The 26,110-nt window shown below is 37.8% G+C and overlaps 1 protein-coding gene across 1 annotated transcript in view; it reads right to left on the reverse strand.

Annotated features, from left to right (window-relative positions):
- JMY (junction mediating and regulatory protein, p53 cofactor) overlaps positions 1-25,795 on the reverse strand; it is a 65,623-nt gene extending 39,828 nt beyond the window's left edge. Inside the window, exons 1-2 of the mRNA XM_050329484.1 lie at positions 24,790-25,795; positions 5,806-5,979 (exon numbers count right to left, since the gene is read on the reverse strand). Coding sequence (XP_050185441.1) covers positions 5,806-5,979; positions 24,790-25,629 — 1,014 coding nt within the window. The 5' untranslated portion in view covers positions 25,630-25,795. The remainder of the gene's footprint in view (positions 1-5,805; positions 5,980-24,789) is intronic.
- Between the last annotated feature and the right edge of the window lie 315 nt (positions 25,796-26,110).

A 26,110-nucleotide genomic window follows, 5' to 3' on the forward strand; every position in this document is an offset into this window, starting at 1 on the left:
ATTTTCAACAAAGATTATTACCTTAATTTGCAAATTCAGCCATTTTGCACAAAATCAGATTTCTTTCAAATTCTACACATTTTTCAAAAGCCAAGTTTAGTTAACTATTACTCCTAATGATGTGAGGACACATCTTGAACAACAATAGACAAAAAGAAAGCTAAAAATTCTTTGAAGTCTTACATTTTCTCCACCAAGTACTACCTTGTGGGTTTTTTTACCAGACATTTTTCACCAACTGCTTATCAGCAAGTCACTAGTTTAACTACTGGAGAGTGTGGTTCACAAAAGCGAGGGAATGAAACTGAGCTGAATGTTATGCAAATAATCTATGCATTTTAATCAGCACTGCTTTATTGTCTTCCAATATGTCTTCTGTAACTTTGATTTCATGTTCTTCACTTCAAGACCATGATGCACTATAAAGTACTGTAGGAGGCTTAAAAAAATGCACAGTTCACAAGCCAGCTCACTAAGACATCAGTTATTCAAGGTCCAATGATAAACATGTGAATTTAGTAATACAGAATTGATCTGTTTGATGGATGGGGAGCAATACTCCAAATTGAAGCACTGATATCCACTTCCTTCCCTAAACATCTTTAGTTGACTGTGAGACTTTTAAAAAGTATTCTCTATCTATTTTTTGAAGTAATTCTCACTGTTTTGCTAGCTCTTCTCATCATCCAATTTCTTCTCCCTTAAATTTGTTTCATACTGTGAAAGTGTTTTTTAACCAGAATTTTACATGTTCAATACAACATAAGTTATTTCTAGTATTTAATTTTGCACAAATCGAAGTTAAATTAATTATAAGGTTCACTACTTCAATTTACCATAATGTATTAAACAAATGAATAAATTCACATACAGTTAAGCCAGAGTTCTATTTTCAACTATACCAGAATACATGTAAAGGAACTTGAAAGGGAAGTACAACAAACTAATAAAGCATTCTAAAACTTTTAAAAACAGGATATGATGTATTGTCAATATATAACCTGCTCTAGTCTCTAATTTCCAGTGCTAGACCTCAGCATTAATGTATTCAAATTCCTTAAAACATCCCCACATTCAAGTGAATTAATATGCCTCTGTACAACTCTAAACATCCACTGGATGGATTATGTGACCAACACGTCTGTCCTTGAACAGGCAGCAGTCACGAGCATTGAGGCCATGCTGCTGAGAACACAGCTGCGCTGGGCAGGGCACGTCTCCAGGATGCAGGACTGCTGCCTCCCTAAGATCGTGCTCTATGGGGAACTTGCCACTGGCTACCGCAAGAGAGGAGCCCCGAAGAGGAGATACAAGGACACCCTGAAACAATCCCTCAGCCTTGGCCATATTGATCACCACCATTGGTCTACCCTGGCCTCCAATCGGGAGGCCTGGAGACACACCATCTATAACGCTGCTGCTGCTTTTGAGAACACACGCAGGATCACTCTCGAGGAGAAAAGACAACGCAGAAAGAATCGCGTCTTGTCTGTATCACCTGGGGAGTCTTTCTGCTGTGCCTTCTGCAACCGGACTTGTCTATCTCGCATTGGCCTTTTTAGCCATCAGTGCGCTTGTAGCAAGCGTGGGTAGAGCCCCTCTCAAATCTTCATTTGCAAAGCCTAGCCCTGATGAAAAATAATTATTATGTATTCAATGAAGCTAAGAGTATGTTTAATATATTTAATATATGATAACATTTTAATACTCTCATTTCCTGGAGATGAACTGAGAGGTAATGGTGGTTGTAGTATTTTACCTGTAAAAATGTATTATCAGTTCTCAGTTAAGCAAATACAGTCCAACTCAGTGCTTGTGTCAAAGTTCTGTTGGCATCTACACGTAGATTGTGAAACAGTTTGTTACATTTTATCTTTAATACAAAAGACATTAAAAATAAAATTAAAAATTAAAAAAAAAAAAAGTCTCCCACTGATTTCACCTTGAGTTTAATCAAACTCACTGCCTATTCATCATGACTATGAAGTACTGTCCAGAATTACAAGGCCACAAAAATTCTAAGTAGCAAGGTAGTTTCTTTCTCTGTATGAAGACTGGTAAATACAACTGTACAGATCCAAATGGCTTTGGGGTTTTGCCCAAGAAGTTACTCCTCTGAAATATTTTTTTTTCTTTTCTAAATAACCAGATTTTTATATCCTTCATCAAAGAACACTTCATAACTTAGTCTTAAAGGACTTGAAGCTTGATCATATTAACCTGTCAGTAAGTTCTATAGCCAAATATCAACCACTAACCGGTGCCTCCCCTCCAAACTTTCAGAAGAACACTGTTCTATATATGGAGGATCTAACAAAATTTAGATCAAACTTTCTGTAATCAAAGGCATCAGAGCACTGGTGCTTCTTCGAAAAGAAATTTGCTTCTTCCAAATTTCAGACATATTTCACCTTTGTGTTTCCAGCTACTCATGCCTACTATCTCTCACTTTTCTGCCTATGGTAATATGTGTTCTTCACATGCAAAAAATTCTAAATTTCCACACGGGAATGATGTACTCTGATTAATGAAAAATTTGTGGGTATACCCATGAAACATTCTTAGAATCAAGATACTACAGCTTTTTTTTCGTTCTTAAGGAGTCTGATTCTTAGCAAAAGAGCATGTCCTGTGGTTTTAAGTTCATAGCGGCCTTCCCAGTTCTTGGAAGAATATACAGATAACCCAAAACATAGAACACAGCATTTAAATATCAAGTTTCACTTGCCTCATGTCTGTGTTGCATTCAAGAGTCTGAAATCAGAGGAAATGATCCAGTAACCCATAAAGGGAAATCAACGTGCTAAAACTCACTGGCTGAATGTCTTCACTTGTTATTACATCTAAACCAGCAACAGTTCATAATTAAATTTAGAAATGCCTATAAACATTCAACACAGCTTTTATGTATATATATATATACTGTCTTCAATTCCTTTATTATACCTTCTCAGGCATTCAGAACGTAATCACAGTTCTGACTGTTTGGCTGGTTTATCAATACAACTTTTCAAACTTACCTTACAAAATATGGTCATACTAAACACAATTTTAATCTTTAAACAAGCACAGTGTTGCTTCTTTGATAAGCACTTCTCAATTTGATAATACCATAATCACAAATTGGCTTTTATTTATATGTCCTCCATAAAGGTACTGGAGTGAGCAGTATTGTTTTCATATCACCCTGATAAAAATGTAAGTCCAAAACACAGCTGTGCTTGCAGTGCTTGTTTCTTTCAAGAATGCGTGGCATCTGGTAAGTATTCTGATATGCTTAGAGAGAAGTCCCCCTTTGTAAGACCAGCACTTACAAATATTAAGTATTCATACAAACAAAACTACATTTCTGATGTTGGAAGCCCAAACAAAAAGAAGTGTATCATTACTGAACACACTGTTCCAGAGTCAGATGACTAGTCCACAATTCAGTAGAAATTGCAGCAGAAGTCAGTTTTCCAGAGTGATATTTCAAAAGTCATCATTCTTTTCTCCTTTCATGATCTTACACATTTTAAATTATGTTTTCCAAATTCAGAAGTATTTAAGTACTTCGCAATAGACTTTTTGACTCCTCACACATATTAAATGTTCCATCCTTTACACTAAATGATGCAAAATACACATGAAACTTAAGATCAAGTTAAAATATAAAACCAAAACAAGATTCCATCTTGTCTATAATGGACAAAATTAGTCTACGTTTCCAAGCTTCTACATGCTTTAACTTTGTTATGAACTTCTATTCTGGGTTGTTTTGTTTGTGGTTTGTTGTTTGGTGGAGGTTTCGTCCAAAGAAGGAATCTGCATACAATACGGCTGTCCTACTCTAATAAGCCTTCACTGATCAGGCAGAACTTAGTGTTTGTTTCTCCCTTGTCTCCTCTAGGTTTGTCTCTTGCTTAAATTTCACAGCAACAGCAGAAATTTACCACCCAGAAGATATATATTTCAATTTTTGTATCTTGCTCCAAAAGGAGAGAACACAAAACACTCTTCTCAAAGATTACAGACAATGAAAATAACTTTTTTCTAAACTCACTGTGAAAACTGACAAAATGAAACTGATTAAAAAGTTAAAACTTCCCAAATTCATAAAAAAAAAACCCAAGTCAAAATCAAACTAAAACAATTTCCCCTCAAATCAAAACCAGATACCTAAAACAGAAAATGCCTAAAATGTTAAAGCCTGACAGAAAACATATGCAGAAAAATACAAACCAATTAATGCATAAGTTCTATTTATAAAGCAATTCTTCAACCCTAGCTATACAGTGTAATATATATTTTGTCAGCATACATACAAGTACTGCTTTCTCTCAAACAATGAAACGAAAAACAAGAGATAGTATCTTTCTCTATCACATAATATAGATGAATGAAAATGACCAAGCTTTTAATTCAAAAATTCCCAAGTTAAGAAGAAAACATAAATTACATTATGTACAACCATGTACAACTAAAATAATCAACTACAGAAGAAAGCTCTAAAGTTTACCAAGGTTACTCTTTCAGGAAAAGTATGAAATTAGGTATTTAGAACTGCAGTTAAAGAGATCACTGATGTTTAAAAAACCAGAACAACTCTAAATCCATATTTCCTTCTTATTGTAATATTTACGTTTTCTTATTTGACAAAAGAACAAAAAAATCATCTTTTCTCTGCTCAAATTCAAATAAAACAGGAATTATTTCACTGTGCTTTGAAGAAAGCTTTTTAATAAGTGAAGTATTCATAACCTTCAACTGCGTAATATATCTGAAAAAATATTCATGCTAATTCTCTGTGCAGCAATATTCAACTTTCAGGACAAGAAAAAGCACTCTTTGTTCAAATATTATCACATTATAACACCAAGTTCGTTTCATATTCCTGAGCTTTCAGAAAAATTACTTTAGGCACATAGCACTATGTCAGTATAAAACTAGTTTGGGAATCGTAAATCCTTTTGCCTCCCTCCCTCATTCTATACTCTAAAACCAGAGACAAACACTATTTTTAAGTTGAAACGAGTAAAAGTAATGTTGGCTAACTGAACAAACCAGAGAAGCTTGTCATAGCTGAGATAAAATGTGATTTGCAATACGGATTAAATGAAACAAAACCATTTTAGCTTAGAATCAGGCCGCAGTCTTAACAATCTGCATTGGAACTAATAATTTTATCAAAAGTACTTCCAAGATGCAATAAAGATAAATTTGTTAATTTTGGCTAAGTATTCAAAATTAGAATTATTTTAAAATAAAATGAGCATACTCATTCTTAACAGTTTTACCAAAACGGAGTATTCTTCAGCTGGTTACACTTTTCTAGCACTTAGGAAAATATACTGTTGAAGTGTTACAACAAATTATATACTTGGAAAATGGTTCCATGTTTAACTGTTTCACAACATCAGATAAAAAGCTACTGACTTCCCACAGTTTATCAGATTATTTTAGAAAACTAAAATGAAAAGTAACTTCCTATGTAATCTTTTAAAAGAATTAAGAATAGTATACATATATTTCTACTTGATGTATTAATCAATATTCCCAGTAACCACAAAAGTGTAAGTCTGACTTATTTAGTTCAGCTATGCATTTGAACAGGAGAAGACAGTAAGATAAAGAAGTGGTGGTTAGCTACATATGTCAGATGTTCTCACTCTTCAAAAGCACTCATCTGAGTGGAGAACCCAGAAAAACAGGGTCAACGCTGAGTGGAAAAAACACGCCTTCATATACTGCACAATAAAACCAGTAAATAGCAACTAAAAAGCAGGATTTCCCAGCTAATTAGAAGCTCGATTACCTTTACCATACCTTTATTTGCTGTCTTCTAAGCATTGCAAGTTCCCTCATATCCCGGAATGGTTGCAGTAAGTACTGGTAGAGCTCTGTGGTAGCTTCTGCAAGGCTACTGTAGGCTTCATCTTCCATTTGGTACAGTTCAAGTAGCTCTACCATACTTTCTGTATTCTTATGTTTTTCAAGAAGCTGCAAAAAAGTACCAGTTTTAGTGAAAATATTCAAGCGCTCCTGATAAAAGTGACAGTAATTTAAAAAACATTTTTTAGTCTATCCTCTTGTACCATCTTCCCATTCCCACAAAATCATCAGACAAAGCAAACAGAAAAAAGTCTCAGTCCCCAATGCACATCTTCAGTTTAGACAGTCAAGTATGAGCACGTCTCTTAAAACCTTAAGTGCAGCACACCTACTGATTGCTTTGTTTTCAAAAATTTCTGGAAGGTAATGAATATGTGCACAAAGAGAGCACAAAAAGCAACTCAGTAAAAGAATCTATAATGCAGTAATCAGGTATGCTACTTCATGTACTTCCCACTACTGGGTATCAGAGTTGGGGGAAAAGGAGCTATAGGAAAGGCGACAAAAAAAAGTTGCATTTTTAACTTTTCACATTTTGGGGTTTTTTTGGTGTCTAGTTTTTGCTTGGTTGTTTTTTGTTGGTTTGTTTTTTTTTTTTTTCCAATCTGCTCTTTGGACTCATACAGCCCCCTTACATCAATGTGGCCTCAGTCACAGAGAGAAATCTATATGAGACATAACACTGATCTGCATTTTGGCTAATTTTGTCTTCCAGCTTATGATTCCAGTTTTGACCTCCTAGACAGTTTAGTTATGAAATTTCAAACACACGAGGGTTTCATTAGATTTGGTTTTTTGGTTTTTTTTTTTACAAAGGAAATTATCTAAGCCTTAAAATCTTTAAAAAATATTTAGATGTTAGTATAAAAATGCTTTAATTCATTTAAAAGTCCCACAACGTTGAAGTCTATTCGTTTCTTTAGTTCTTATGAAGGATAAAATTCATCTGTTTTTACAAATTCACTACAATGTATGTTTTTTATTTTATATGCTTGTTTTGCATCTCTTTTGGGCATTTGCCCAGGTAGACCTCACATGCTGTTGCAAATCTTTCACCATTTCTGAAAAAAAATATATTCAAGCTGTTTAATAAAAACTAATCTCATAGAGACATGGAGTACTTGATGTATTTAAAAAGACAAGATTATCTGAAATCAATTTCCCTCTTACATAATTTTCCATGTCAAAGTCACTTGTCCTTTATATTATCATCTCAAAAGCATACATTCATAGTCCAAGTTTATTTGAAATTAACACAGATCAGGAACACTACAGAATAAGCACACCCTATCTTCTATCTGTTCATTTAAGTTGGATACCAAGCCTACATGAAATACTTCCTGTATAGTGAACTGCAGCAACTGTTATAACTGGAAGACAAAAGAGATAGAACTGCAAATTAGAAATGGAAGCTGTAGTCAACAGGCCTCTGATATCTGGTTCATTTATATCCCAGGACAGTGAAGAAAAGCCTTGATTATGATACTGTCTATTCAGCTTGCTCTGTTACATTTATATTACTATGCTGTGTTTCAGTTAACAGATCAGGTAAGAAAAATTTCTTTCTTCATAATGGAAAGTTTGTTTCAGAAAGTCTTTAACTCCACCTGGCCCTCCTTTGAAGCACTTAAAGATCAGTCAAGATTAGAGAGAGAATGTAAAGATGCTTTTAGTAGCTTTATTTACATGTTCATCATTAAACTGATGGTCACATGACAAGACAGGAAGAGCTTTCCCTCAATAAGGCTTAACAGAGAAGCAAGGTCTGGGAGAGACAGTGTAGAATAGATGTGAAATTCCTCAGCAGCACGAGACAAATGATTGTGTTACCTAAACCATTTCACGTACAGAATGTTGCTATTGCAAGTCATTTGCTATGCCTTCCTACTCTCCTAATAGCATGTAGTATTTTGTAGCATTTGAGTTCTCACTGAGAACGCTACTACTGGGTAATGGTTTGAGGCTTGCAGTCTATAAAATTGACATTTTATGAACTTTCAGGATTAGACACACATAACATAACCTGAAACTATAGGGACAGAAGTCATCCCAGATGCTTCTGGATTCGAGAACTAAGTCCCTATGGACTTCATACATTATTCATACATTATTGTTTTAACCATCTAGTCTAAGAAGTCACCATCTACCTCAGCATCTCTTTCTTATGGCTAGTGCCTAAACCCAGAGCTATCATACTCCAGCCTTCTCCTGCTTTCCCCTGGCACTATCAGAAAAACCTCTTGCAGTCGCAAAGCTGTAGTTATCCCTCCGCCAAGTTACTGAAAAAACAAATCTTTGTCTCAAGCCATTCATCGTAAGAAGGGTCTCTATTATTAGTACCAACTCAACCAGCACACTATCATATTAATTTCCTTTCAGTTACTTAGCTATTAGTATCTTACTATTAAATAAATTTACAACTTTGTTTCATTGTGAAACCCTACCAATCTACTAGGATGCAAATTCTAGAGGGCAATAAAAAATGACAACTGGAGAAAATTTAATCACTATTTAAAGGAGAGTCTTGGGTAAATTCATTCCAGGAACAGAACAATACAAAGTAGGGACTTTTTTTCTTTTTTCTTTTTTGGTTCATAGACCATTCTCAAGGCCTATTTAATAGTTCTGATATTTTGGAAGACAGACAACTTTTCAGAAGCTGGAGTGAAAGTGTCAAGAAATGAAGGACCATTACAATTTTAAGACTACCAGTATTGTACAGAGACATCTTAAGGACACTAAAAGCTAGTAGGTACTTATAATTAGCTGGCTATTCAGCAAAAATAATGTCCATCACTGGAAACAGAAGGGATAAAGTAATGAAATATCAATACATTTCTGTGCATATAAAAGGTAAGTAAATGGGCGTAACTCCAGTTCTATTTGGTCTATTGATGGGGTTACTCCAATCCTAAATCCAATCCTAATTCTCAATTCTTCAAAAATACCAAACCCTCAATTAAAAACAAAAAAACAAAAAAAACCAAAAAAAACACAAACAAACAAAAAAACCACCACCACAACAAAAAACCCCACACCAAACAGAAGGTTATTCATACAGAACTATATATATATATATTTATTCTTAAACTACTAACACAAGGTAAGCTTCTCTTCCATAAAGCCATGATGCACGCAGAATCCATTTCCTGTGACTAATGAGGACTTTCTTAATGAAAATGGTGATAAAATATCATTTAGCCTGCAGTTGCCAAAAAGGACATAATGAAACATGAAAAATTATTTTGAAACCAAAGAGTATCATCTTATTTGGTTTGGTGTAAAGACCAATGAGCTATTGTACAGGGATACTCTTCAAAACAGGTAGGAAGGTCACCAGCTTGAGAGTAGTCATTACATACAGCCTCATTACACTCATCTCTATTAACATCTTCTTCAGGCTTATTTAATGTTTTCGTGAAAAACATCTGGACAATGATCCTGAATACTGTGTTCAGTATTTTGTCCAGTGTTTTGGGCCCCTCACTACGAGAAAGACAGAGAGATACTGGAGCAAGTCTGGAGAAAGGCAGCTCCAAGGCAGCTTTGGAGAAGGAGCTGGTGAATTGTCTAGAGAACAAGTCCTACAAGGTTAGCCTAAACAAACCAAAATATTGGAATGTTTTTGGTTAAAAACTGCTGCTCGCCCTACCAGCTGGCAGCTAAGTAGGAAGAAGAAGCAGGTAAAGTATAGTGCTCTAAGAGCAATGTGCTTCCTACTTTTCTGGTAGGTCTTTCCCTCCATCTGAGATAAACAGGATTGCTATATACAGTACTTCTGAAAATGCCACGATAGGTAACTTACAGCTCCACTTGAAAACATGTATTTTCCTTTCAGCAAATATCCAGGCTTCCAATGCTGAGTACATCAGCTTCCTGGGGAAGTTCACCTGAACTACATGAACTAATTCTAAAAATCAACTCTCTAAGTTTATTAAACAATGGGAAATAGATGGTATAGCTAGTACAGCATTGTGATTGGAAATACCATTGTCAGCCCAATATAATAATCTTCCCTATATTACATTCTTGCGTAATGCAGGCAGGAGTTGCTGTGGATTGTCCTAATAAAGCACTAGTCCTTCATTAAATGTACAGTTTGTTTTCCTGGTGTTTGGTTTTTTGTACTAGAGGTTGTAGCCAGGTGGAGGTTGTCTTTTCTCCCAAGTAATAAGCGATAGGGCAAGAGAAAATGACCTCAAGTTGTGCCAAATTAAGACTGGATAATTTTTTCATGGAAAAGGCCGTCAAGCACTGGAACAGGCTGCCCAGGGAAATGGCTGAGTCACCACCCTTGAGGACATTTAGAAGATGTTCAGATGTGGCACTTAGGGACATGGTGTAGTCGTGGGCTTGACAGTGCTATACTAATGGTTGGACTTGGTGATCTTAAAGGTCTTCTCCGACCTAAATGTTTCTATATACATAGTTTAAATGAATACAGAACTATTCTCTCATTTTTTGGAACTGATGCGATTACCAATCACCTAGTCTTCATCAACACAGTGTGGTATGAACATAAGTCAATAGCTACTTCTAGACAGAGCCTTGTAAGGCTGACAAAGAGTCCAGGCTGCTTTACTGCCGCCAGTCTGAAAGGGGCATTGACATGGGAAGTGGATGGTGCAAAACTAGCTACATACAGCAACTCCCATTATAACACAATCTGATGGAAGATTTCCTGTTCTGGATCAAAGTCAGTTGGAGCATTTTTTTAGCTGGCTGAAATCCAGACAGTATTCAGACTATTCGATAACCATAATGCCAGGACTAGCACAGAATCCACTGAATTAATAAGCTCTTAAGGCAAACCAGACCCTCCACAGACTCACAAGTAGTTTGATTCTGTAACGTTCCAGTTTTCACACAGGCAGTACCTAAATGAATACCTAGCCAAATGTCTAGACCAATCTGGAAAGTTAAAACCATGTAGTTTTCAAGATGTTAGCAAAATACATGAACAATTTTTGTGCCATATTCTATGCCCCAGTGAACACTAGTTCTCAGCATATTCACTGTTACTGCTCATTTACTTCAACAGTCTCAGTATGAATCTTTGACTTTCACAATTTTTTAATTATATTAAAGCAGTGGGTGGAGGAGAGCAGACTAACATCCTGTACAGGCCTGACTAGTGCTATACCCATTGAATACTGCATTTATTTTAAGAATCATGTTTCACAGATGTTACATTGTTCACAACTAAATGAATCCATATATTTTAGACAACCATTATGCAGATACACTCTAACCAGCAGGAAACCCTTTTTCTTCTTTTAATTTAATAGCATGTATATTTGAACCATATAACAAAGGTTATTTCTTATTTCATTATTTTTTAAAAAATATTTTGTACACAAAGCTTTAAAAGCATTATAGCAGACAGTGTAGTTATGTGCAGGTTGACCTCAGTTGGGAGTACAATCAAAATTTAATTTAATCAATGAAGAATCAAGTCTTAAATTTCTTTTGCTATTGCTTTCAAAATGTTCACTGTTATTCCTATTTTATTTTGTGTGTTTTATCAAAAAATTGCAACACGACACATATCCACTTTTAGATAAAACCAATAATAAAGATCTTCCTGAGCTTCTTTGCACTTTTGGAATAATAGTAACTACAGAATACCCTATTTTCCTATGAATTTAGATTCTTGGAAGCCTGACAGTATTACTTACATTTCCAGGGAGAATTCTAAAGATTTTTAACTTAAGCAGCATATTCAAGGTCACAGGTAAAAAAGCTACAGATAGCTGTTGTCAGAGAGAAGTACAGTACTGCAGACTGAGTAGCTTTTAGATACTTCACCCTTCACCCAGAACAGCAGTCCAAATAGTAAAATACCAAACCCTTCTGCTGATACACTTGGAATAGTCCATAATGAGCTTCAGACGAGTTACAAAGAAGTAAAGCTAGCGAGCACATAAAATCTGTATGGAGAATTTTAGCCACTGAACTTAGACTGTAATTTTTTTGCATCAGAACGTGCTTAGAGCTGCTTCTCTTTTTAAGCTATCTTTAAACAAACAAAGGAAATTATTGTTAAAAGCAAACACACTCCCACATGTCCTGTCAATGAGCAAGAGCCTTAACAACATGAAATCTTTACTATAGGCAAACTGTTTTTCTCTCTCCTACACACATGGTCTTGTACTGCAGTGTCACAAATTACAGTTAGGTTTTGGATGTCCTTTCCAGGACATCTAGCTTTCTGTTTGCATGACTGCATTGAGTCAACAATCCTTACCTAGCAGTGACAGACCAAAACCGACTCTCCAGCACACATATGAAGTGTATGTTACTGCTAGGACAGAAATCATCTAAGAGAATACAAAATATGGATACAAAAGGGGGAGCAGGGCAACGGCATAAATAAATTAGTTAATACGGACTAGCATGAGAAGTACTGGAACCACCGCTACAACTGTCTAACCTCTTAAGATTAAAAAAAAATATAAACAAGGTAATTCCATATTAACTTATTTGGAAACAGCACAGCAATCGACCACCAATTAAGTGGACAAAAAGCCCAATTTTTTTCAAAGAGACTTCTGAAAACAGGGAATTGACAGTGTACACTGATGCACCACCAAGTTACTGTCTGGATTTGGGGGGAGTTTTCTAAATGGCTGTTAAAGAAAAACCGAGCTAATTCAACTAATCAAACCAAATGCATACATCAATGGAAATAACAATTTCAAAGTCTGCAGTAAGAAATAAACAGCAAATACCCATGCACACAAAACAAAGCCCAACAAAGATACTGGAAAGCAAAACACAGTGTGTTTAAAACACAAGAAATAAGAAAGAACAATTCCATAAAATGCATCTTCTAAGCCTCTGAAGAGCTGCTAATATGAAGTGAGCCCTCTCTAAACACTATTTAAAACAGTCCTTTACCTGTGTGCAGAGAGTCTGTGTACCTCAGTACATCTGTGCGGAGATGTATTGGGTGTAGGTGGCAAGGTTTTTGTAGTAGGGGAACTACAGAGTTGGCACCTGTGGGAAGATGCCAGAAGTTTCCCCCATGTCCAACATAACCAGTACCAGCAAGCACCAAGATGGACCCACCACTGACCAAGGCAAAGTCCATCAACACCTCTGGGATAACTTTTAAGACAAGGGAAAGATTGCTGGCACAACAATAACTACACTAGAGGAGCGAGAACAAGTGAGAGAAACAACTTTGCCCATACCAAGTTCAGGGAGGCAGCACCAGGAGGTTCCCTCAAGTACCAACATAGAGATTCTCCTGCAGCCTGTGGAAGACCCCACACTAGAGCAGGTGAATGGGCCCTGAAGCAAACTGTCATCCCATGGAGAGCCCATGATGGAGCAGGCTCCTGGCAACCTGTGGCTCCACTGACAGAAGGGCCCATGCTGGAGCAGTTTTCTGGCAGGACCTATGCCCCCATGGGAGGCAGATGCTGGTGAAGTCTTTTCCCAAAGACTGCACCCTGTGAGATGGACTCACACTACATAAGTTCATGAAGGTCTGTCTCCTCTGGTGGGTCCCCATTCTGGAGCAGGGGAAGAGCATGAAGAGGAAGGAGTGGTAAAGATATGTGATGAACTGACCATAACCTTCATTTCCTGTTCCTTTGTGCCACCTGGGGAGAGGAGGCAGAGTAACCAGTAAGGAAGTTGAGCTCAGGAAGAAGGGAGGGGTGGTGTGAAGGTGCTTTATGATTTGGTTTTATTTTTCATTATCCTACTGTGATTTGCTTGGCAATACATTTATTTCATTTTCCTACACTGAGTCTGTCTTGCCTGTGAGAGTAACCTGTGAGTGATCTCTCCCTGTCCTTATCTCGACCCATGAGGCCTATCATTTTCTTGCTGAGGAGGGAACTTAGAGCAGCTTTGGTGGGCACCTGGTATCCAACCCACTACAAGGGAACGCACCTGAAGGCTACAACCAACACAACTGCAGATTGCCTGGTCTCTTTTCCCTCATATCAGTTATCCTCTCTTATACTTAGGTTAATAGCTCCTGGACAGTAACAATTTACATTGCCTGCCAAAACACACTTCATTTCAACATGTTACCTATTATTCCATAGAAAAGGACAAGAACTGAACTAAGAAAAACTAAAGTAGTATTTTAATGCAGCCAAGTGAGCCAAAACATTATTTCCATGTATGCATCATTACTGAACAATGCAACTCTCTCCTCCCACACAACACTCTAAACAAAAATCTCTGCAGAACTGTATGTATATATATAACTTGGAATATCACAAGGCTCAGGTATAAAGCTGCCAACTCTGACAACAATGTATGGCACACTAGATCTCTTCCTAATGCTTCAGAGGAAAAGGTCAACAATTAAAAACTCTGCATCTCCTTTCCTGTAAACAAGACAAATGTGTACCACCATGTGTTTCTGTTTAAGATGGTACTTGTCTGGACATCCTACCTTACTGTGTGATGTGCCTGTGCCACTCCTGAGTTAGACTATCATGTTAAATGAGTGCCTATAAAAACTAGGTATTTTCTCGAATTTAGTATGTTACTTAGAACAGTATAGCTACAGATAAGCTACAGAAATCACAGTAAACAAGGGCTAATTGCATAGGAGTGTTAGGGTTTGGGTTTTTTCCCTGTTAGCAACACATAAATAGGTATTTACATTGTAATGTGATTTGATAAATAAAATAGAACTGTTTACTATATTTCAGAGTTATTACGGCACTCTGGGACTCCTTTCCTCTGGAAAGCGGCAAAATAACTAAAAGATAAAGTCACTAACGAATCACTGATCAGTTGGAATATGGTAACTCTGAACAGAAAGACTTCTAGGCAACACCTCACCCTGAAGGCTTGGCAAAGACTTTATTTTACACATGTCCTAATGAATTCTAAGTAAATTTTTTTCTGCAGGCCAAAAGACTGAGAACATACATTACGTAAGTTTCATGTTGTGCCATAAAATACATTAACTTTTGGTCCACAGATCCTCTTCTTCTCTGCTTATGAACTATGCTGTTAGGAAAATACACTCAAGAGCATCAAAACTGACAACTGTCTAAGCAAAAAGACGTGCACAGAACAAAGACACTTACTTAGCAAGTATTAAAGTGCTAGTCTTAAAACCCTTCATGTAAGATTTGTGATGTCAGGGCACAGTCTCAGCCAAATACCCACCTCCATTAAAAAGCAAATGTTCTTTTATGAAAATAAAGAAGAACATTTGATGGAAAGAAAAAAATATAAGAGGTACAGTCAGTTTCACCCTCAAGTCAGTTCATGGGAATTGGATCAGCAGCACAGAATTAGTACTCTCAGCAGTTTTACAATGCATTTGGCACAGCAGCAGATCATTCTCAAATATCTGATAAGTCTACCATTAGACTTCTAAAAACCTAATTCAAAGCAGGTAAGGAATTACGATAATATCAGATTCTAAGCACTGGTATGGGTGAAGTTACTTTTTAAAGCTGAGCTAATGGCTTGCTCTTATCAAAAGAAGATTCCGCTTCCAATACCCTCTTCCCTCTCTTCTTCCAACTTTCCTCAGTTCTGTGTTCCTTCTACTCTTATATGCCTTCATCCTGCACTTCACTGGCTTTGGTGAAGACACTTCAACAAACTAACTCAGTATCTGGTAGAAAGCTGTTTTTGTAGTTTCTATTGAATTAATTTATTGAGATTTATTGAGTTGCATCAAGCACACCACAAGGACAGAGAAGCAAAACAGAAACACAAAGCTGAAAGGGGGGAGGGAGGACAGAAAACAACAATAGCACGCTCATGATCCAGTTCTTCAGCTCTCAACAACCACCTTTAGACCCAGGTGACAGCTGACAAGTAACTCAAATGGCCCTCTATGTGTCCTTTCAATGCTGTTAAGAGATCAACACTGTTTCAACCTCTACTGGACCTCATGCAATAGGGAAATCATGGAAAGGCACGTCTAAGAAGAAAACAGCATTTTGCATCACTAAATGCAATTCTAAAGTTTCCAAGCACAAATTATGTTTTGGGTTTTTTTTATGTAAAGTTGAATACAACATCCAAAAAAAGCCCACTAGAAAGAATGTATTTAAACTCCACTATTAATAACAAAAGGGTAAATAAGATATAAAGAATCTCGTATCATGCACGTTTCTTTTCCTCCTACCTTAACACTAAATGCAATGCAAATTACAAGCTATTAAATCACTTTCATAACAGAATAGTATTTAAGGTAAAAGCAATTTATATTAGCACCAGGAAAGCAGACTTGTATTCTGTTGTGCTGTTTGGGTTGGTTTTATTCCTTTTCTTATGGAGAAATGAATGGATAGAGGGGAAAGGATAAAGAGTTTAAATGTTATGGAGAAATAAAATCCATGCATAACAAAGCAGCATGATAAAACACAGTTGAAATAATACATACCATTTACCTACTAATTCAACTCTTCCAGAACACTCCAATATGGCCAGTAGTGTTGGATTCTTTAACCTCCTCCCACATATTTTTTTGCTGAATTATACTACTCTGAAGTGACAAAATGGTACAACTTAAAGTTCTGACATCTGATGATTATGAACATGTATCACACTACTGAAAGCTGAAAAATTTGTGCACTGCAGCACAGTCATACTTGTAAAAAAATTAGAATACTTCTAGAACTAATCTACAGATTCTCTCCCTCAAAAGTTTCAAAACTTGATACATTAATTTCTTTTTCTTTTTTTTTTAATTTCCTTACAACAGATAAAAAATACAGTGTGTTATGTGTGTTTTTTAAAGTTGGTTTTGTTTTTTTTTGTTTTTTTTTTGTTTTTTTTATAAGAAAGTCCTAATCAAAGCTAGTTTAAGCATGGGCTTCAACTAGAAAACATGAAGTTCCTTCTAACATATAATCTATGATTCTAAGTTACTGAAAATCTTTTACAATACTCTCTCCCTGAAGTAGGTCAAAACATGTCATAATGCAATACTGTTATATGAAAAGTTGTGCAACTATTAATTTTAGATGACCCACATAAATTGTCTGCAAGTTATCACAAATGCCAATTGATTATTTAAACAACATTTTTCAACGGAAAAAAACTAAACCCATCCAGTTTCCTCACACAATCATAGCATTTTTTCAAAAAGGTCACAACACTAGCCTACAAATGCATTTTGAAAAGTACTGTAACAGTAAATAATGAATTTTTTTGCTTGTTTTATGCATTAAGAAAGCAAAGGTACTCAATTTCCTTTAACACAACAAAAAAGTTTGCTGGATGACTGCAAGATGACTGTTGGATGACTCCAGAAGTAAATCCCTACCAAAAAAGTCTGCTAAGTGTTCAAATTTGTCTGAATGAGTAATGTTTGTCTATCCCTTATGTAACCAAAAAACTATATAACTATATATTTGATACTACTACACAAATACCATAAACAGAAAAGAATAGATAGAAAGGAAACCCCAAGATACCAGTAAAAGGTTTTTAACTGAAAGCAGTATCTCCTAGAACTTTTGCTACTGGTAAGCGGAGTCATATAGATGCATCACCAGTGTTTTATTTACACCTACACCCAATGGCTCCAGATGATAATTTTCAAAGCCTAGCTAGCCAGGGAAGCTATCTTCACATCAAAACACCTTCATGCCTACAACCAGAAGAGCTAATTCAAAAGTAAAGTCCAAACTGCACCAACAAGTCTTTAATAAGAGGTTACTAATAATAATGGACACGGTTAACAGGCAAGAGCTAGTAAACAAGGAGACATTTGCAGAGACATTTTCAAGTTATCATCTGTTACTCTGTGTTACAATTCTTCATGAGGTTTTCAGATAAAGTAATAATAATCCAAATTCCTCAGAAAAAGGAAATTGGGATAGGTTCAACAGCAAACTAATTAAAACAAAAACATATTTCCCTTATTAGTTGATACAGCTTATGACTGGAAGATACTATGAGATCATCCAATTTCCTGCCCAACAAATTCAGACTGTTCTCTTTATTTTTATAATCCTATCTCAAGTCAAGAAAGTGCTTAAAAATAAAGGTTAACCCATATTCTAGCAAATATCACTATTACGTTTCTGATGAGAGCATACTACTACTTCCTGCAAAGTCACAACAATTCTTTCAACATTGTTCTTAAAACATTCTTGCATGTTTGCTATTAAACCAGCACTGCTCTTAAAGCAAGTATTTTCAATAAACCATGCAAGATCTTAGTTTTGAACGGATAAGGTGATGTTAGTACTATGTAGGAGCAATTAAATTAACTGTTCTAATATCCATTGGCTTCATTTCCCTTCCTCAAAAAACTCTTCATCTACTCATCCAGATCAGCGTACACTACACAGTTAAACCAACAGTTGCTGACAGCCTCATGTGTCCCTTCCCTAGAAGGGCTATCAGACCAAATACCAGTAGCAGGACAAAGCTTCTGGATACTGAATTCTGAACACAGTAAATTGTTTACAACAGCAGAGTATATTATTTACAAGCTTTTACTACACAGCACATTAACAATAACTTGTGACATTTTAAAAATAGTTATTTTAACTCAGGGTTATTTTGTGTTTCCTGGGAAAGAGAGAAGAAACGATGTAGCTGTTTTATTATTAGCAACTCCTAAGTACTCCAGTTGCCACCAAAAGTGCAAAATAGATTCTAAATGCAGGTTTCTCTAAAGAGTTCAATGCACGTTCATTTTCTTCACTTGCTTTTGAATGATATTGAAAAAAAGAAGTACAATGTGGCATCACAGAATAACACAGAGTATCACCAAATGTTAATAAGTGAGATTCTTCTTTGGAGAAAATAAAGGAGAAAGAGGACTGTACCAACTTAGAAGATTCTCTGAACCACAAAAGCACTAGATTCAACATTCCACAATCCCCCCCGCCTCTTATTCTACTGCCTATTTAGCACATTCTTGGGTGACAGCTCAGCTATACATATACATATTAACTAACTCAGTGATGTTGTGTATATTTAGAGTATCATTCTTCTTCTTCCCTCTCCTTCTATCCTTTCTTCCTTCTCTCTCCACCATATTCCTGATGGCTACATTTTCATCTCTTGCAAAGTTAAAGTCTGGTAGATATATCTTTAGCTGGACTGAGTCCTCTCCATTAACAACAATATCCTGGTGGATTGCAATGCTATGTTTCTACTAATATTTAAAAAGAACTGTTAAAAGCACATCCTCAAAAAGGAAAAAATGCAGTCATTTCTGAAAATCTTTGATTCTCAATGCCTTCTTCAGCTCTGCAGTAGCAGCATTTACATTTGCAAGAAGCATAATACTCACTGTCTGTAAACAGTGTCCTGTCATGCTACAGAAAGAAATGTAAAATGATTAAATTATTAGACACAATCTGTTTTCAAATTCTAAACCAGCTTGGGTAATACTATCTCAGCCAGAAAAGGAGAAGAAGGTGTTACCAGACTAAGAAAACAGTTTTAAAGGCATTTACCTTGAAGGAAGGACATTAAATTGAAGGGAAAGAAAACAATGTGGGGAAAAATGAGAAAAAATATGCAAGAAAAAGATAAACACGAAGAAAGGACAAGGCAACATCATCTCTAAAAGCTAGAGAAATGAAGTGAGCTGTGAATCCTGAGGCGCACAATGGGTTACAGAGTGTTTATTACATTGATTGTTCACAACTCCTCAAAATATTCTGTCATATGAAAATGCTTCAACTGCATATCAGCAACTTTAAACAAAAAGCAGAGGGAAGTCTACATCTACGGAAACAAGCGGAATATCATAAAAAATAATCTCAGCAGCAGAGGTACTCCCCCAAATACAAAACATGAATGGTTCTCCAATCCCAGTGCAGGTAGCTAAACAGGGCATATACTGCATTTCTTTTCTTTTTTTTTCTCCCAAGTATTTGGATAAGGAAATTAATTACGAGGCTTGCAAGCTGCTGTCTTCAGTCTCAAAAATTAAGTCCAGGTTTACTAGCTAACTAATATTGCCATATTCTACAGAATGTTCTCTTAATTTTCATATAAGACTTAACTTCTGCCAAGAAAAAACCTTTTCTCAATTTTTCAAGTGGATGTCCTTTTCTTTGTGTACACATAATTTGTCCACATTTTGAAGACATGTACATTATTTTAAGCATTCTGATGTTTTCAGAGACAGCTGCAGTAGTCATTTTCAGCTAGCTCTAGTATTGGCTCAGTACTAGCCAGGGTAGTAATATCATGTAGGTTTCTCTTAGGAGCTTGGAGGCTACTTGCCCATTCTACAGAGCATGTCCTACAGCTGCTGACATATTTTATTTTGGTTAGTACTAACTTACAATACTAGTTCAGTTTAAGAGCCTAATTACAAAGGATTTAGAAGCAAAACAGTTTTACTGGAAACAAGAGTGAACACTATAAATAATGAGTACGTAAAAAGAAGCATTCGAACAAAAATAGCTTGAATTTCCTGAATGCTCAGCATTAGTCTTAACTCTGCTCTACTCATGTCAATAGGGACAAAAATGCCCACTGTATCTTATTTTAATCCCCTGTGCTCCCACAGTAAAATCCAAACCAGTGTTCTATTTTCCCGAGACACCTTATGTATCTCCTAAATCTAGCACTGTAACTCATACACCATATTCAGTAATCTTTGCTTCTTGTATAAAAAGATGTTACACTGGTTTGATGGAAACACTACTGCTAACATTTTTTCTGTGTTACTGGAATTACTTTGTAATGTTTCATATTTACTTTTGAATTATTTTTAAGTCTGATGACTAGCAGTAGAACATTGAACAGCCATCAGGCACCTTACTTTGGGAAAAGTTCCATTTTTGGTACAGTGCCCCACTATCTACCATATATACATTTATTTTAGAAGTGAATATATATAACCAAAAGCAACAAAATTCTCATTAGAGATGATCCTGAATATTATTGTTCACTAAAATATTTTAACAGCTTCAACAAAACAACACTGGATATTATTTAGCTTTTTTTAATGTAAACAGAAATAAGTGACAATATTGAAGAAATATACATTGGAAAGTAACAAATGTGAAATTCCATAACCAATTCTTTACCACTTTCTGTGATTAGACAAACATATTTCATTCATTCAAAACAAAACCAAAAACTTGCCTAGGGAAGCCACAGAAGTAATTTAAAAATACCCTGTATCTGATTTAAGAAGAAATTAAAGTGATCATACACTTCCATAAAAAAACCTATATTTTTTATTTTCTTCTCATGCAGATTGTTACTGTAAAAAAAAAAAAAAAAAGTAAAAAAAAGCTTATTTTTCCTTAGCCTCCCAGATTCTTCCAATCAAAAAAAAATTAAGCCAACCAACACAAGACAAAAGTTTTCAGGGTTATTCTCATGCTTAGTAAATATAACACTGCACAGGAGATGGAGATTAAAAATAGCAGTAGGTCCTCACTCTCAGGGCAGTTTTAATTCAACCACAGAAGATGCCTTCAAAATTTCTTCAGAATTTAATCATGCACTTTGAATTGTTTGAAATTTTCTATTACAGCAATTCAAAAGGACACACCAGACAGAGATACAAAATGGTCTTTGTCTGCCTGCAAACACTGGAATTCATATATTTTTTTAAAGCAAAAAGAAAACCAAAGCAAGTCTCTGACTAGTTTTATACCTGGCACTTAATATCCTGTAGACTATCATCCACCAAATTTCAGTCTGCCAGGGCAATTAAGAGCTATAAGGAACTGGAATGTTCCCAGGTACCATTAATTCAAAGATGCTGAATTACACATGTAATATACGGATAGGCTTCCCAAATCCTCAACTTGCTATGCATGAGCAGACAATGAAGTACAGCTGTGGCATGACTAAGCCACCAAACCTTCCTAATCACAGTTGATACTAACACCATTTTTTATTCAGAAAAACCCTGACTACATTCAACCTTTTGAGAACGCAGCATAGACAAAGAGATACACCATCATCTTTGGTATTACTAAAGTCACAAAAATTTACAAACATGTGCATACGGCCTAGAAGAACTCCTCTATATAAAGGAGGAACATAGGAAACTAGGGAGAGCAAGAGCACAGAAGCAAATGTTTTCTGCCTTCTAGACACAAAGTTTAAGATTTTGGAAATACCGTCTAAGAAGCAGGAATCACAAAAAAGGATTCAGTGACATACTCTCTACTTAAATAACATATTTTTATCTTTTTAGCTGAGCATCTGAGGAATTTTTTTTGAACGGGTATAAACCTAATGAACAGGTTTTAACTTCAACATAAATTAAACCCCTAAACTATTCTAAAATTAATAGTTTTATTTGGGGGGAAAAAAAAAAGAAAAAAAAAGAAAAAAAAGACAAACTATTTCAAAACAGGCAGAAGTTCCTCTAAAAGTATTTTACTTACTCATCTTAGATCTGTTTCTACTTGCAACATTCTTCAGGCTTATTAAGTTTAAAATTCAGGCTGAGATCAAAATTACTATTACAAAGAGCCAACAATTATTATCTGCTGTGAAAATAAACTGGCTTGTGCGTAACTTATGAAAAGCAACAAATGGCCAAGTAGGGGATGCTCAAACAAGGAACATGAGGCTTTGTTGCTCACTTTGTTTCTCCACCTCAAAGAATGCAATCAACAGAAACTGCAAGTATTTCTCAAGTAATACTCTGCACAGAAAAATTTGTCCTGGGAAATAAAAGACATGTATGACATACCTATAAACCACAGAGGCCTATTTTAAGATGCTAAGTCAAGGTCTTGGGATTTCAAAACTTGTCTTTTGCACAATTTTACATTAATGAAGACCCTCCACATTCCCTGTGCTCCTAGATACCATTCCAATTACTAATGCTGCTCAATCACTTCTTCTTTTTCCCCAAAGTTCTTGTAAGAGACAAAGTTGTTTAAAATTGCATAGAGCCAACGTTCCTGCAATCAACTAAAAGACGTATTTCAAGCACAGATGGAAAAGCAAACTAAAGAGTGAGATAAAGTATAAATTCAGCAGGTTTGCTTTAAAGTAAAAAAACCCTTTACTTCAGAAATACCAAGCAGTACCCATCATCCACTGCTTTTTGTTTAGAATTGCAATGACAAAGAATATCAGTATTTGCTTAAAAGAAAGACATTTCCTGTAGACCAAGCAAACCCTTAACAGGTAAGGAAAAGAGAAACCTGAGAGCCAAAAGGGAAAGAGTGGATCATTCCATTGGTTTCTTTTCTTAAACATGAACTACCTTTAATTAAAGAAGGATCAACTTACGCAACTGACACTGACAGAAGTACAGCTGTACTGCCCTTAGGTACACTACTGGACTGGTTACTATGGGAAAGAACTGTAGTCAAAATGCATACATAGGCTCTGCCATTTTGTCTGCACCAAGTTCAGAACGCTGAGATGCTGCAGTTTATAGATCTCGATGGATAAAGCTTGCACTGTATATTGATAACCAATTTATTTTTTGCCAATAGTACTGCTTCTAACAAAATAGAAATTAAGATTCTCCAAGAAACAAATGGTTCTGGTTCAGTAATTCCTAATCAACATTTCCTCAAAAACACCACATGCCTTGAGTTAGGTACCCAGTTCCCAAATTTCCAATATTTATCACGAATTTCTCTTGTCCTGCACAGCTTCTTGTAAGAACTGAGCTAAAGGCTAAGTCTAATCTAAGCGTACAGTCCCAACTATTCATGCTGTCAAACCAAACAGTGGAAGACAATATGCTTTCGTATTCTCTGGACTAAAACTACTGCTGAAAATTCCCAGACTAATAACAAGTTGTATACCAAATATCAAGAATTAATTCAGCCCTTTAAATAGACATGAAAAGGAAAAGAAAAATCAAAATTACATACCTTAACAGTTTAGAAATAAACTTCTACCTAACAATGCTATAAGTTGGATGTTCTTACCATGGCTACATCATTGATAAACAAATTTTCTCATACTCTTAACTCCAGTCACCAAGGAAAAACTCAGCCTGAATTCTACAAAGACTAAAAATTATGCCATGAGAACAGAAAACAAGGAGATAAGCCTGCACTGCATCGCAGAAAAAGCAATTGCCACCACATATTTTTGAACACAATGTTGGTAGGATATACGCAGATAGATGAAGCAGTCAAACTTGACCTATATCCACATATTAGAATGAGGTGCTGTTTGCAAAAATAAAGAATTCCCTAAGCTGATCCGTACTCACAGTCACATCTAGACAGATCCTGTTACATTCTGGACCAAGGCCACTGAAAAAAAAAAACAAGTGTAACATTCTCCTTTTATAATGGGGAAATCTGCATCCTCATACACCTCAGTCCACAAAGACTGAGAAAGTGAAAAAATTCCCACACACTTACACTAGAAGTTTGCAGGAAGTCCTCAACTACTTTGTCTAAACAGTACATGGTACAGGAAAGACATGGCGTGTCCTGAAATACCCAAGTCTTGACAGACACTACCAACACAGCAAATAACCGCTAGGGTCAGACAGCTTTTTTAAAATCCCCACTCTAGGAACTTATCTGCTGAACAAAAGTTGTACTTAGTCCAAATTCACTGGAAAATGTCACCTTACTATATAAATACCAGATTCAGCACCCAGAGTCTACAGGAATCTAGAATTTCTTGGCCTCAAGTGCCTAAACTGTACTGTCAAAATAAACACCACATGTTGCTGCTCCTATTTAACAGAAAAATTCAGACCCCAACACATCCTCGTCCACGGTAATACAAGAACAAAAATATGGGATCTTGCCAAATCCATCACATATTTGTTCACAAACATCTACATTTGCACAGAATAAAGTACTGAGCCACACTCCGATGAGTAAGGAAATCTGCACCTTTTTAAATCCTGGCTCTAAAGACCTTGGAAAGGTTAAGCCTCATTTTCTCACTAAGGAACGGAACAAGGAAGAGAACAATTAAAAAAAGATGTCACAGATTAAACTAAAGATAACACCAAAGTGGAGATATCTGGACGAGCCTCACCTCCTGGATTCGCCTGCGGGCCCGCTGCAGCACCTCCTCGTACCCCTTCTGTCGCAGCTCACTCAGGCTCTCATAATATTCTTCGGGGTCATCAGTTTCGGTGAAGAGCACCTGCGAAAGGATCTTCCAGCCACAGGTATCGAGACTGTGGACCAAGTAAACTTGCAGCTTGTAGCAGAGAGCGTCCATCTCCTGCTCAGATAGTTCCGGGGCTCCGAACAGCACCGTCCACATGCCCGAGGGCTCTTCGGGGAAGGCAGGTAGGTAGGGCTCCAGCTCCGAGTTAACCGAGCACAGCTGCTGGTGCACGGCCCGCAAGTCCTGGAAGGAGAAGAGGCCGGCCCAGCTGCACTCCTCCCCCACGGGCTCGGCGTCGGGAGCGCTCGGCTCGCCCGCCCGCGGGGGCGAGGCCGGCAGCGACAGCGCGGCGGCCGCGTCCTCCTTGCCCAGTTCCAACACCTCGATCTCCTCGGCTGTACCTGCCGCCTCCGGGCCGCGCTGCGGCCTCCGCGCCGGGCTGCACTTGGCGCGCATCGGGCTCCGGGGCAGCGCCTCGGCCCGGGGGTGGGCGCAGCCCCGGGGCGGCCCCGCGTCCCTGCGCGCCGCGGGGCCGCCGGCCTTGGGAGAGGCCGCGGCCTCGGGGCCGCCGCGGCGCAGCTCGCGGGAGCCGCTGCGCTGGCGCTGCGCCGTGCGGTTGTGGCAGGTGATGGCGAACTTGCCCTCGATCTCGTTCCAGGCCACGATGAAGGCGAACTTGTGCTTCTCCCGCTCCTGGAAGGCGTGCGGCCTGACGGCCACCCAGTCGGCCTCCAGCGTCTCCTCCAGGGCGAAGGCGGACATGGCGCCGCGCGGCTCCGCACACGGGCACACACCTCCCGCCCTCCGCGCTACCGTCCCGTCAGCCGACCCGCAGCCCCGCGCCGCCTCACCGCCCACTGCCAGCCATCTTAGCGGCCGGAGGGCGGGGGGGTTGCGATGGTTCCCACCGGAGCGGCGAGGGAAGAGCGGAGCAGCCTCGGCTTCTGCAGCCGCCCGCGGCCCCTCCGCTCCCCGCGCGCACAATGCCCGACGCCCCCGCGCAGGTACCGCGCGCGCGTCACGTGGGGCGGGATCTGTTTACAAGCGGTGGTGGCGCTACGGCCACTCCGCGCCGGCCCCGCCCCAGTGTGACCCGCGGCGGCCCCGCCCCCTCCGCCTCCTGCCCCCATTGGCGGAGCCGGGAGGGCGGGGCCCCGCGCGCGGCCCCGCCCCTCCGACGCCGAGCTGCCACGCTCGCGCTCCCGCGGTGGGCGGGGCAGGACGACGCCCCGCGCCTTCCCGA

This window comes from Myiozetetes cayanensis, unplaced genomic scaffold (genome assembly GCF_022539395.1).
Source record: "Myiozetetes cayanensis isolate MyiCay16 unplaced genomic scaffold, myiCay2020 scf4, whole genome shotgun sequence".
NCBI lineage: Eukaryota > Metazoa > Chordata > Aves > Passeriformes > Tyrannidae > Myiozetetes > Myiozetetes cayanensis.